General features: G+C 39.3%; 1 protein-coding gene across 3 annotated transcripts in view; it reads left to right on the plus strand.

Moving 5' to 3' along the window:
• Positions 1–10658: 10658 nt before the first annotated feature.
• p2rx1 (purinergic receptor P2X, ligand-gated ion channel, 1) overlaps positions 10659–14952 on the plus strand; it is a 46148-nt gene continuing 41854 nt past the window's right edge. For all 3 annotated transcript variants that reach the window (XM_036580429.1, XM_036580430.1, XM_036580432.1), the window contains exon 1: positions 10659–10965. In XM_036580429.1, coding sequence (XP_036436322.1) covers positions 10808–10965 — 158 coding nt within the window. In that variant the 5' untranslated portion in view covers positions 10659–10807. The remainder of the gene's footprint in view (positions 10966–14952) is intronic.

Genomic DNA, 14952 nt, shown 5'->3' on the forward strand with positions numbered 1-14952 from the left:
AATGTGCCATTCTAGAGAACCAAATGTCCAACATGTTTAATGCCTCTAAAAGCTCCCATTACTGCTGACTAGCAGGTGAGAAGAGACTATTACTAATAAACTGCCAGATGATTTTGCTTGCGGGGTCCCCTGGTGGCTCGGGCCCCTGGAAACGTGCTCCTAATCCTATTGGATGATCCAGGCCTGCATTCTCCTGCAGGGTTTTCTGGTAGAGAGCAGAATTCATGGTTCTGTCAATTCTATCAAGTCACCCAGGCCCTAAAGCAGCAAAGCATCCACACAACATCACACTACCACCACCATGTTTAACCGTCCATAGACCATTAGTCCAAAAAGCTTGATTTAGAGACTGTAGCCCAAGCTGTTGATGCATCAGCCATCCTCTAGCCCTTCGCCAGTGGTCAATTTCTGACCACATATTTGCTTGGCTGGATATTTTTGGGTAGTGGACCACTCTTAAACTAGCAGTGCTACTGACCTGTGTAAAAACCCCAGGAACACTGCTATGTCTGATACCCTTGTACCAACGCTCTTCCACAGCACTACCTTGAATACTACCACATCAGGGTCACTGCTGTGTTGAGAATGCCCACAACCCAAATAATATCTGATGAGCTGTGGTCAGAAACAGATCAATGGCGAATAGAGAAGGGGACAGCTGATGGATTATGCTGTAAGAGATGAGCTACAGTGTAAACTTGCACACCTATATAGTGACCTAAGAGGGTGGAGCTCATAAAGTGGAAGGTAGGTGTTTGGAATTTAATACAGTGGACAGTGAGTATGGATAGGCAGTCTGATAATATGTTATTGTTATCAACAGGCATGTGCACAGATAGACCCTTGCAGAGGCTGGAGCCCCTACTATTTTGCACCTCAGACATCAAAAGAACCCTCTCGGCCATCTAAATTGTGTTTTATATGGCCATTCTTAAAGATAGGAATAGAGCTGGTGGGTTGCCTCGGGTTCCACAAGCTTCATTACTCTTTGGTGTCCACTTTAATGCAGTACAGACCACATGTGGAGGCTTCACCTGAGTGACTCCAACCTGTCACAGATGCATGCATCAGCACAGTGCAGGAAAGCCCACCAATAAAGCAGTGATAATCACGTTAAGAAAGTTTCACTTTACATAACATGATTATTTTGAACAACCAAACATAATGTGGGCAGTAAGTATGCAGGAAATAATTCACTAGTAAGTAGAGGGCAAAGGTAACACTTTACCATAGGGTACTGTTCATAAGGCTACATAAGCTTGTCATGACAACTGGCATAGCTCAACATAAATGTTTATAAATGTTTATTCCAGTAGGCATCATCTGTCATAAAGGCTACTTTAGCCAACTTTGATCAAAACTGGCAAATGTAACCTTTATAGCGAATTATGCCTATTGGAATAAGCATTTATAAATATTTATATAGGATTATGTCCAGTGTCATGATAAGCTTATATAGGTGTCATAAAGCCTCATGACCAGCACCCTACAGTAAAGTATTACCACAAAGAGTAGCATTATGGCCTACTATTCAGCAGATTTGGGTTTAAAATCCTGTTTTAGGTGCAATGCTGTTATTTTAGGCCACCTTGTGAAGAACTCTGAACACTAGGTCTGGTTTCCTCTGACACATGATGAGTGTCTGTCTTGAAAAGAGTGATGCTGCAAATATAATTTAACTACTATTCAAAGTCATGTTGTGAACGCTATGGCGAAGTCAGAACTGAAAGTCTGACGGATGTCGCAACTATAACTAATGGATTGCATGTAGCGTTTCACAGCCATTGCTGGTGAATTTTGTATGAATTCCAACTTGTTTACAAACCTCATTAAAGTTAAACATTGTAATACGCTCCCGAGTGGCGCAACCGTCTAAGCGTTGGCCCTCGCTCTCTCTGGATGGCCCCTCCTTCTCCCCCCATCACTCAGCGCGATGCTAGTCAGCGCAGGCGTCTGTTAGCTGACGTAACAGATCTGGCGGTTGGCGCTTTCCTCCGAGCGCGTTCGGCTGTCCAGTGATGTTGCGTGAGCGGCAGCTCGAAAAGTAGCGGTGTTTGGCTTCACAGGTCTCGGAGGAAGCCTGTGTTAGCATTCGCCCTCCTAGCGTTGATAGCATCGTGAGATTGGGGGAGTCCTAACTAGCGGGTGGAATTTGAGACGACTAAATTGGGGAGAAAATCGGGTAAAAAAAATAATAATAAAAATAAAATAAAAATAAAATAAACATTGTAATACATATCACACACTATCTGGGCAAAAGTATGTGGACACCTCTCCTAAATATTTTCCTGTTTTTCGGCCATACCTATTGCTAACAGATGTATAAAATCAAGAACTTTGCCATGCAATCTTATTAGACAAACACTGGCAATAGAACGGGTCATACCGAAAAGCTCCGTGACTTTAAACGTGGTACTGTCATAGAATGCTACCTTTGCCACAAGTCTGTCTGCCCTGGCCAACTATTAGTGTGGGAAGGATTATGGTCTGGGACTGGTTTTCAGGGCTAGGCCACTTAGTTCCAGTGAAGGGTAATGTTAATGCTACAGCAACAACATTTCAGACAATTATATGCTTCCAACTTTGAGGCTTTCCTTTTCCACCATGACTGTGCTCCTGTGCACAAAGTGGGGCCGTAAAGACATGGTTTGACGAGTTTGGTGTGGAGGAATTTCAGTGGCTGCACAGAGTCCTGATCTCAACCCCACTAAACAACTTTGGGATGAACTGGAACATTGTGAGTCAGGCCTTCTCATTCAACATCAATTGCCAGACATCACAAGTACTCCTTTGACTGAATGGACACAAATACCCACAGACACACTCCAGAATCTTGTGGAAAGTCTTCCCAGAAGAGTGGATGCCATTATCGCACAAAGAAGGGCCAACCCCATATTAATATCCATAGTTTTGGAATGGGATGTCCAAAAAGCTCATATAGGTGTGATGGTCACGGGTCCACATACTTTTGACCATACAGTGTATATATAGTAAAAATGTCTTCAAGTATCTTGCTGTTCTATTTTTGCTGTATCACCCAATCTTAATGGAGTGTGTACGAGATACATTTGAAATACATTTTGTTGAGATATATATTTTGTTGATTTTTGAAGTGAAAAAGTAAACAAAACTTCTCCAGCCAACTATGCACAGTTACTTTGTATTTGATTAACTTTAAACAGAAAAAAATAAAATAGTAATTGAGGCTTTTGCAAGAGTTTGGACACCCGTTCAGTTGTAAAGTCTCAGAACCTAATGAACTCATATAGCCTTACTTGGCTGGTTAGGACCATGGATGTGGAGACACACTTGGACTCCATTTCCCAGAATCCTCTGGAAGATCACATAACGCATGTGACACCTGACCTTCCCTCACACTCCAATCAGCACTCACAGTCACCGGAATACTAACTCTGTACACCTGTCTTGTTGTCATATGACCTATATAGTTTAGTATATAAGTCCAGGTTTTAGCATAGACTAGTTGCGAGGAGTTGCATCTTTCTAGATCTACTGAGCGTTCTTCTGTGTGTATTAGCGTTCCTGTGTATGACGATATGTTGCCTGTTTATCGACTCTGCCTTTTGCCTGACCCTTTTTGGACTTACTGCCTGTTATGTTTGTCTTTTTGTGCTGGATGTTTTTTTAGATTTGACCTACGCCGGTTTATTGACCACGAACCTGGATTGTGATTCAGATAAAGCCTCTTTTTCTCCTTTCCATGTGCGTCTGAATCCTTCTGGCATGTTACAAAGACATTCTCAAAGAACATTCTCAGTTAGAACTGCTTGTATGCTGATTAGAAAGGCAAAGCAAAACCCCCATATTTCAGCAAAGGACCCGCACGAACAACTGCATAGAAGAGTCCTAAGAAGGAAACATCATTACTTGAGACCTCGTCACAAAAGTCAGCATCTGAAGCAAAACAACTTCTAGATAAGCCAGAGGAATTTAGGAAAGAAGTGCTGTCTCTTTGGCCACAATGACCAAATTCGTGTTTGGAGAAAAAAAGAACACCTTGCCAGCTGTTAAGCATGAAAGTGGATCTGTTATTCTTTGGGTTTGTGTGGCTGCCAGTGGCACAGGAAACACTGCTCAAGTAGTTTGACGAACTTATTCCACTAAATAGCAAATTCTGGAGGCAAATGTTACCCAGTCAGTGAAGAATCTGAAAAGATTGCCTTCTACAATAGGATAATGATCCAAAACATACCTCAAAATCCATGAGGAGCTACAAGTTGAAGCTTTTGGAATGGTCTTCAGTCTTCTTACTTGAACTTCATTGAAAATCTAAAATCTAAATCTTGGACATTCTGTGCATGCAAGACAGCCCAAGAAGATTGCAGAAGCATTCTGCAAGGAAGTCTGCCAAAGGCGGTATTACTAAATACTGACATAGTAGAGTCCAAACTTTTGTACATGCCGCAATTAATATTGTAATTTTTTCCATGTTATAAGTTAATCAAACTTGTTATAACTGTGCATTAACATATGCAAGAAATTGGCATTTTTAAATAGCTTTTTGGTGCAACAAAGTATTGTGGCATCAGCGTAGAGCAGGGATGTCCAAAAGAGGCCCAGATCGTACCGTGTCAAAATACCTGAGGGCCAAAATATTATTCACAAATGATTCTAAATATTATATAATATTATAAATTTTGACAATATCCAAGCATAGAATCAGAGCATTCTGTGAGCTACTGTGTTTCTTATCACTGTAAAAAAAGGTGCACAAGCCTTCTTTTATTGTTGGATTGCTCAAAGCAGTTTGGATCAGTAAGCGCTTATAACAAACAATAAAACATGTTTGATATATTAATTATATTCCTATTCAAGCACTTACTTGCTCAAAAAATTATTTGTGAAACAAAATAAAATCTATAAAATTATGAATTTGTTAGATCAGGTTCTTTACAGATCACTTAATTAAAGGAGAAGAGCAGATTAAACAGCATAAATGTTAAATACTTATTGTAATGTCCATGCTTTATTTCATGTCTATTCATATACATGCATTGCAGTTTTTTGACACCAGGCATATGCATTTGATGTGGATTTCTATAGAAAAAGTGTTCAATTTACAAGATTGTAACATTTGTTTTACACAACAGTTAAGAAGTTGTATACTTTGTCCATCTGCTCCTCGCTGACCACCTAAGCCCAGAAGAGGCAACGAACAAAAAAGTGTTTGTATTTTCAGCTATGGTAGCAATGTCTTTAGTGGATTTGAGAGGCTTGAATGCTCGTACAAGTTTAGTATGTCATTAGAAATATGCCTGTATCTCTTTCAGTTGTTGAAGTTAGCATTTTAAACCTTTACCAAATGTTCTCTCCTCCTACAGCCGTCCATCTGGTCCTCAACTGATCAGGACTTACAGCTTGTCCCAGGTGCTTTAACTTAGCAGTAGTATTGCTCTTTGTATTATAAATACATATTGCATTATATACAACCCCACTTCCAAAAAAGTTGGGGCGCTGTGTAAAATATAAACAAATGTAAATATCAGAATGCAATGATTTGCAAATCTCTTAGACCCATATTTTATTCACAGTAGAACACAGAACACATATCAGATGTTGAAAGCGAGAAATTTTACCATTTAATGAACAACATTAACTCATTTAAACTTCAATGGCAGCAACGCATCTCAAAAAGTTAGGACAGGGGCAACAAAGGCTGGAAAAGTAAGTGGTACTAATAAAAAAAACAGCTGGAGAAGCAATTTGCAACTAATACACATGACTGGGTATAAAAAGAGCATTTTAGAGAGGCAAAGTCTGTGAAAAACTGCATCTAAAAATTGTGGAACAATTTCAGAAAAATGCATCTCAACATAAAATTAAGAAGACTTTGAATATCCTATCATCTACAGTACATAATGTCATCAAAAGATTCAGAGAATCTGGAGAAATCCCTGTACACAAGGGACAAGGCCGACGGTCAATATTGGATGCTCATGGCCTTCGGGCCCTCAGGCAGCCCTGCATTAAAAAACAGGCATGATTCTGTACTGGAAATCACTGCATTACTCATTTTGCTTCATTTTTCCACCTTCACAAGCTGCAAGTGACAAAGAAATTGACCAGAGACCTCCATATCTGTTAAGGGACGAGTATATTTAGCACAGTAGGGTAGGCTTCAGATGTTCATTCTCTTGCTGTCTCTCTTTCCCACACATACGTATGCACTCACTGGCCATTTTTAAAGTGCTCTTAACTTACAGATTGCAGTCTACGTGTTTCTCTGCATACCTTTTAGCCCCCTTTCACCCTGTTCTTCAGTGGTCAGAATCCCCACAAGACCACCACAGAGCAGGTATTATTTGGGTAGTCTAGTGGACAGCAGTGATGCTGGAGTTTTTAAACACCGTGTCCACTCACTGTCCACTTTATTAGGCACTCCTACCTTGTTTGTCCACCTTCTAGATGTAAAGGTAAAGATGATAGCTCATCTGTTGCTGCACAGTTTGTGTTGGTCATCCTGTAGTCCTTCATCAGTGATCACAGGATGCTGTTGGCTCTTTTCTTTGGTATTCTTACTACAGCAGTGATGCTGAGGTGTTTTAAAGCATTGCTGTATCTGATACACTAATACCAGTACTACACGTATGGCCATGCCAGTGTCACTGCAGTGCTGACAACACAAATTATAACAATACTTGCTCTGTGGTGGTCCTGGTTGGGGTCCTGATCATTGATGAATGAGGTGAAAGGGAATGAAGTATGCAGAGAAACAGATCAACTACAATCTGCAATAGCAGAACTACAAAGTGCACTTATACGGTAAAGGGACCTGATTAAATGGAAAATGAGCATCGATACAAGGTAGCTGTACATATTTAACTGGCCAGTGAGTTTACACATATAATCAAGTACAACGGTAAACTACACTCACCAATTTGGTTTAATTTAGTTTAGTTTAGTCATTTTTTTGGTAAGAACCTTTCGGCAACAGCTCTTTTACTGCCCTGTTGCGGCTCCACAGCAGAATTCGATTTTTAGGTAAAATAAAATAATCCTCCTTTGCAGTAAAATAAAGCTCTCCTGATCGTTCTAATACAGTTTTAACCCTTTAACCCTAAAGGTTGGCACGCAGACTTCTGGTCACCATAACAACGCATACACCCTTGCCTAGCTAGTAGCTAATGAAAACGCAAAGAGAGATTTAAGACAAACATCGATCATTTGGAGATTAATGAACTTTTTTTGTGTTTATAATCACTCCAGCTGGTTTCCTGATACATTTAATCTGCAATGAGAAACTGTCAAACACTAAACAGTAGTGAGGCTGAAGTCAGTAGCCACGTTTACATGCAGCCTGATAATCCGTTAATAATCCGACTAATAGCTCAATCGGAATAGAATACGTCCATGTAAACACCTCAATCGGAATAGTCTAATCCGATTGAGGCCATTCGGAATACAATCTCTATCCGATTAAACGAGGTGGGTAAACTTCTAAATAATCCGTTAAATAGAAGAATAATAGCCATGTAAACGCCTGAATCCGATTACATTCCAATCGGAACGTGTAAGTATGTTCTGCGCATGTGCGTCACGTCACGGCGAAAGTTTACACCGCTCAACATGGCGGAGCAGAAACTGGTCTGGACCTCACGTGATGTTCGCTGTCATGGTAACGTTTACTCTAAGCGCTACTCCACGCATGCGCGTCATTTTGCATCGGCTTACTTGTAGTGAGCATATAAACGAAGATTTTCCATCAGATTGTTGAATAGAGTGCATATAAACACCTCAGTCTAAATCTGTAATCGGATTGTATTCAATCGGATTGGCAAAAATCGTTGCATGTAAATGTGGCTAGTGTCTCGTTCGCCAGCTTCTTTGAATTTTCCCATTCCACCTTAAATGGTGCAGCAGTTACATTCTGGCACCTCAAGCACCATTTTAGATGGAACCGAAAAATTCAAACAAGAAGCTGGTGAATGAGAAGCTGACTTCAGTCTCATAAAAAGTTGATTGTTGAGAGACATTGTACAAGAAACTGTTCTACTTTTGCGGAAAAGTTTTCTGCCGGAGATGTGAGAAAAGCAGCTATAACTGAGCTAAAGCTTAAAGTAGAGCAAAGTAGGTCTGCATTTTCATTTAGGTTTTTTAGCCTATACTACATCAGCACATACTGAGACATATTTACAGACATGATGGTAAAATGGACATACAATAATGTGGCTCCCAAGGTGGTTTGATTTTTTGTTGAAGGGACAAAATAGTTCTTCATAACATTTGGGTTGCCGACCCCTGACTTAGGTAATTGTTGTTTTACTCATTGTGCCTGAATTGTAAGTTCTGTAAATGTTGTTTAGACAATTAAAGCAATTGCTTCAAAATGCTTTCTGTTGTAATCAGTTCATGTCCACATACCGGAGAACACAGAGTTTTAAGAATTGTTACAGTACATAGTGGCTTAATGTATGACATTATTTTGCCAGAACTGTGGCAGATTATTGATTGCTAAGCTGTGATCACCTATGTTGCAGTACCTCTTCTATGTCTTTAAACATTCACAGCTTTACTGTAGAGCTGGATTCTGACTGTCAAGTTTAGTGACACAACTTAATATTCCTTAGTATGGATTTCCAATGAATATTTTTAGTTACCTCAACTTCAGAAGGCTTTATTTACTGAGTGAGAATGTAATGGTTACATAAACTAGATTTTCTTTATTTGTTGAACACAGTTAGTACAACTCAAAGAGCTTTTCTCAAGTCTAGTTGTACTTCTTAGCACAACAAATGAGAATTAGCACAATTAGCACAAGCAAAAGCTGAGTGAACAACTTTTTTGTTGTAGTTGTCCAAGCTAATTTTTTTTACAGTACAGTACATTGGACATTATATACGTAATTTGGCTAGGGGTGCTAACACTTTGCATACAACTGTGTCACTGTATTCCCAAATATGTTTGAAATTTTTGTGTTAGATTAACATAAACACATGTTTGTGCAAATTTTATTTAACTTTTTGAGTTAGTCAAATCTAAAATCTCAATTTAATTTTACATTTTATTTGGTAACTAAGAAACTTTTTCAGATTATGGGATATTGAGCACTTCACTAACCAACAAAGGACATGAACATAGTCACCCGCCAGCGCAGACCCACACTCAACAGCAAAGAAAACGTTAAGTCACCCATTAAGGCCCATGTGTCAAACACGTCAGACCTGTGGCACAGCCCTGCAAAATTATTTTAATTTTCTATTAATATTCACACATTTCACCATGAGCTACACTACAGTTCCCAGCATGCATTGCAGCTGCGTAAAGCATATATAAAACTCATACGCCAGAGAAAAGGTAGCCTGAGTTGAATGAAAAGACGTTGTTGGTGAGTGAAACAAATGTAAGATGGAGCCAGGAGCCAATGGGAAAGAAGTTTTACCCAACAAGATTGTGAAACAAACTTGTCACTGTATCTCGCTGTAGCTCACAGAGTTTCACTCAGTTCTACACATTTGCTGAGTAACGTAAAAGAGAGCGCTGCCAGTGGCAACAGAGCAAAATGTAGGATTACAGTGAACCTGTCAAATAAATATATTTAGTTTTATACAGTGTGTGTTTGCTCACTTATATTTGTAAAAGATGATGTGGTCATAATGAATGAGACTAAGTAAAGGTGGATTAGAAGGCTGAGCGAGAACTTTTCAAATATTTGTTTGGTAATACTGCTAAAGACATCTGACCTAATGTGACATGAGTGTGGTATGTAATTCTAACGCGCGTATTTGTGCTTCAGCCACTATCTTTGGCATCTATTCAGGAAGGCAGTGGTGAGTAAGAAGCGTATGTGTATATGCCTATTGACAGAGAGAGAGAGAGAGAGAGAGAGAGAGAGAGAGAGAGAGAGAGAGAGTCTCACTGATCAAATAGACATGTTATAGTTATGTGGTTAGTGGCTATAAGCCAATTTCAAATAACACCCTCAGTTTGTTTGGGCTCTTTATATATTTATAGTATTTGACCTTAAACATGAGGTGTATAAGAGGGAGCAAGAGGAAGACATGAAGTCAACAGAGGAGGGGAGAAATGGTGAGACATGAGAGAGAGAGAGAGAGACAGAGAGAGAGAGAGAGAGAGAGAGAGAGAGAGAGAACAAGACAGAGCACAAAAGAGGAGAAGGAAAGAGGAGAGAAACGAGAGCACACAGAAGGAGAGAGAAGAGAGGGAGTGTGCATGAGAGTGGATAGAGAGAGCACAAAAGAGGAGTAGGAGACAGAGAAAGATAGAACAGAGCAATAAAGAGGAGAAGAGAGAGAGTAGAGAGAGAGAACAGCGCAAAGGAAGAGAGAGAAACAGAATAGAGAAAGAGAGAGGAGAGAGAAAAATAGACTGGGAAAGAGGGAGAGAGGACAAGAAAAGTGAGAGAGAGTGACAAAGAACGAGAGCAGGAAGGAGAGGAGCGGGAGGGAGAGAGAAACTGAGTGGAGTGAAAGAGAGAGAAGAAACAGAGAACAGAGCGCAAAACAAGAGAGAGACGGAGAGGAGAGAGAAAGAAGAGAGAGTGTGAAAGAGAGAGAAGACAAGAAAGTGAGAGAGAGTGACAGAGCGAGAGCACAGAGGAGGGAGAGACAGAGAAGGAGGGGGAGGAAGTATGAGACTGCAATGTTTCAACATCTTAGAGTAGTGAAGTCTCTCTCTCTCTCTCTCTCTCTCTCTCTCTCTCTCTCTCTCTCTCTCTCTCTCTCTCTCTCTCTCTTTGGGAGATGATAGAAGGATCTGCGAAAAGAAAGTGAGGCAGTAAAAGTGCCAGCGCTCCAGAGGAGGACAAAACTCTCACCTTCATACTTCCATGTGCCTCCTTTCAACCAAAATGAAGAGCTATATAACAGAAGCCCTTTCAAACTTCTTCTTCGAGTATGAGACCCCTCGGCAGGTGCTGGTGAGAAACAGAAGAGTGGGAGTAGTCTGCAGACTCATCCAGCTCGGGGTCCTGGCTTACATTATCGGGTAAGAACCCCCTCTCTATTCGTCAACAGTTAAAGACTTAAACATACATTTTTTCCCTTTAACATTTAGCTTTTCTATTAGCTGATTAACGTTATTCTCTCAGAAAACACGAACCACCCATTTCTCCATATAAACGGGACTCGTAACATTAGCAGAACCCTTTCTGGTGTTATATAGAACCATCTTATGATAAAACAGGTTCTCCATCATGAAGAAGAATCATTTAACCCCTTTAAAAGGCAAAGATCTGCTAGAAGGTCCAGGCTTCTGTTCTTCACTCCTATAAGAATAACTTTTACAACTGTATTATTTTCCATGTACAGTTGCTATTGCTGATGTGTATATACAGCTTGCTTCCGTTTTGTTATGTTATCTGACTGTAGCCTCCTACTGCAGACTTCCTTGTCATCTCTAGTAACCCCTAGTGGAAATCAATTCAGAAACCTTGGGATGTAATATATTTGAGAATTTAAAGCATTTAAATGGTTGTTCTGGTTCTTTATCGTTGCCTTTATTGCAATCCTTAAAGAATCCTCTTCTTAAAGGGTGTAGGATAATGTTTAGGTTTTGTTTGCATTATAGTATTTTGTGCTTGTGTGTAACTCCAAATGAAGATACTGGTTTTAATTCATTTCTATGCAGTACACTTTAAGTACGGTACAAATAAATGCAAGCATGTTGACAGCTCTCAAACACTGCCAACAAACGACACAATAATTCCATGTAGCCTACATTATAAATGTAATATTTTCTTTCATTTTAACTACAATAAGCAGTTGTACAAAGATTACTGTGCTTGGGAAATCAGGCTCTGTTTTTTCCTGCGGTTAGAATTATTAGGGGTCCAAGCACCTGAGGTGTTTGAACGCAAGCATTTTCCACCTCTGCACTCTGTGCCATTCTAATCTTGTGCTGATATATCAGATCATTTTAATCAATATGATAATAGACTATTACTTTACCTGTAACTCTGTTTTCAGAATGACTAGGGCACTGTAGGTTCTAGTTGACTTTGAGATGTTGAGCTGCTAGTGAGCAATGAGTGTGAAATAGATGCTGTTGATGTGTTCACTACTCTCTGCAAAGAACTTGCCTCTTTGAAAAATAGCATTGAAACATAATAAACACTTTTATAAATGTTGACTTTGCTACTCACCTACAAAGATGGAAGTGCTTCAAAATATATTCGATCAATGTTATAGAACAAAAAACAAATGCATGGTTCAACTGAGGGACCTCCAAAACAGGCAGAAATTACATTCAATTGCTACAGTGAAAAGGGTTAACTTTGTTACATTTTTACATACTTTGATTCAAATGTTTTCTGTTCATGGGCTTTGTTGAGTTTGAGAACGGTGCTACATATTAACCCTACACCTTTTCTTCTTATTATTGAGGGATAGCATATGCACTAAGCTTCGCTAGGTCTCTGCGTGTCTAGGGTGAGTAATGAAGATGAAGTCATTCTCAGGGACCATTCGCCCTGATGAAGTGTTAACAAAGCAACTTGTGCGGTGAAAGAGAGAAGTTCTGAAGTTCCTCCTTCTTGTGAAGAATTGTGTGATTGCTCAGATTCCACAGGAGAACAGCCGTAAAAGGGATGAGGTCAGGGCTAGGATGTGTTGAAGCCTGAACGGGGTGTAGAAGTACAAGAAGCATGTGTTAAGACAAAGACTTATGATTCATATGTCATATGACTACAAGAGAACACCTGAAACCTAGTGGTGTGGGTTAATGTAGAGCAGGGGTGTTAAACTCAACCACTTAAGGAGCCATATCAACAAATCTGAGAAAAAAAATGTTTTGGTTTCATTTTTAACTAATGTTGTGCCATAACCTGAACTGGCCACTGTTTATTAAGATACACAAAGACTTCAGCAGTAAAACATAGGCACTTGTAGTTGAGTCGGATAGGATTGTGTCACGGGCCTGATTTGGCCCACGGACCTTGTGTTTTACACATAGGATGTAGAGAATGAGAACTAAAGGACAGCAAAAAAAAGTAAAAATAGGATTGGACAATGAAGGAAATACACTTTATAAAATTTTCTCACTCAATTAAACAATAATGTCGTTCTTCAAGACTGTACTTGTACTACTTACTATGGTCTTAATATGGTGCTAGTCTAAGAAACACTCCAGGACTTCAACATGTCTTGTAATTTGCAGTGGACAATAATTGTGAACTGTGACTATTAGAGCTAGGCCTTCAGGTCAGACAGTTTTGTATAAGTCAAATCTCAAACAAATGTCAAAAAATGAGAAAAAATCATCTATATCATAATGCTAATTTCTGTTAGAACCCATATGGGACTTCTTTCAGACAGGGTGAACATTTTTAGCTGTTCTACATTAAACGTGGAAACTTGAAAATTGAAACTTACAAAAGACACTCCATATTTTTGTATTCAAAGCTCGTAACAGACAGTAACATACATTTTACCTTGTATGTTACAGTTGTACAGTGGCTCTTCCAGTAAAGAACGCTGGCATAGAGCTGCTTCCGTTTTCCATTTCTAACAGCCGACTAACTGTTTAGGCTATCACTCATATTCAGAGTCACTGATGAAGGCCTAGAGCAGCGGTGCTCGGTCTGGTTCATAGAGATCTACCACCCTGCAGAGTTTAGCTCCACCCTGGTCCAAGTAAAAAAGGTCTTCAGGGACATCTAAATTTAAGAGCCAGGTGTGCTTGATCTGAACTCTCCTGGTTGGTAGATCTCCAGGAGCAGGATTGAGCACCACTGGCCTAGGGCAATGTTTTTCTAAAAAGTACAGTCCCACACATTAGACATCCAGATTGCTGTCACTTCCTAAATGTATCTAACATGTAACACTAATTTTACACCAGAAATGATGTGGCCAAAACTGCTATATCCTACCGTGATGCATGTGATGCAAAGAGCATTTCTGAGAATTTGTTTTTCCTAGTTATGTATATATTAATATAACCTGCAGATGTCTTTATTCTGTTTATAAGTAAATAAACTTTATGCACACAATTTTTGAGCACAGCTATTTGAAAGAGGTTTTGATCAGCTAATTCCTCAGTTATTTCCCTCATCAGTCCAACAGACCCCAGAACCTTCTAGTGCAATGTTGCTGCTACAACTCAAAATATAGCCAACTGCTGTTTATTATGGACCTAGATAGCACAATATAGCCGGAATACCGGATTTTGTGGTCCTCCTAGCCAGGAACTGTTAGCATGCTGCTTGAGGCAAGCATCAAAAATAGACACAAAGCTTATTTTTATGCTTAGCTTGTGCATTACTTTTGCATTACCTGTAAAAGTCTGTAAATGTCTGCATTGATTACCATAGGAGCATATTGCAGTTGGTGTGGCACACTAACTGGCATTGTCAGGACTTCTCTTCAGCTCCTAAAGGCCTCAGCAATGGGAGAGCTTGCTTAACACCACAGGAAAAAATCTAATTGGACAATTTTTAATTGACAGTTTTAGGATATTAATCCGTTTGTTTCCACCAAAACCTAACAATGAAATAAGAGTATTACTACAATATACAGTTAAAAGTGGCACAGGGTAGAAGTTGATATGAAGTTAATGTAAAATTGTTTGTTTTGTTTTCCATTTTTCCATTTTTCCATTCCAAATTTGCAATGTTTCAGTCAAAGTATATATTTAAGTTGCATAATAAAAAGAGTTAAAGTACTTTTTAAGGTTATTTTTAAGGTTGAACTGATGAACCATTTTTATGGTTTTATGGCTACATTTGTCGCAGAATAGAGGTTGAAAAATGGGACAAAGAGGAACATTCATAGTTACCTTGTTGGTGTGAAGAATAAACTTTATGTTCTTGATACTGTATAAGGGAATTAAAGTTGTGGACACACTGCCCCACTACTAGGTATGTTTTAAATTATTAGCAACAAGAATAGCTTTTGCTACAAACTTTGAGGTGTGTGCTATTATTCACAGCCAAGCAATATGTTATTAATTCTATATTTTCTGTTATACACTTAGATC

Source organism: Colossoma macropomum, unplaced genomic scaffold (assembly GCF_904425465.1).
Source record: "Colossoma macropomum unplaced genomic scaffold, Colossoma_macropomum, whole genome shotgun sequence".
NCBI classification, from domain to species: domain Eukaryota; kingdom Metazoa; phylum Chordata; class Actinopteri; order Characiformes; family Serrasalmidae; genus Colossoma; species Colossoma macropomum.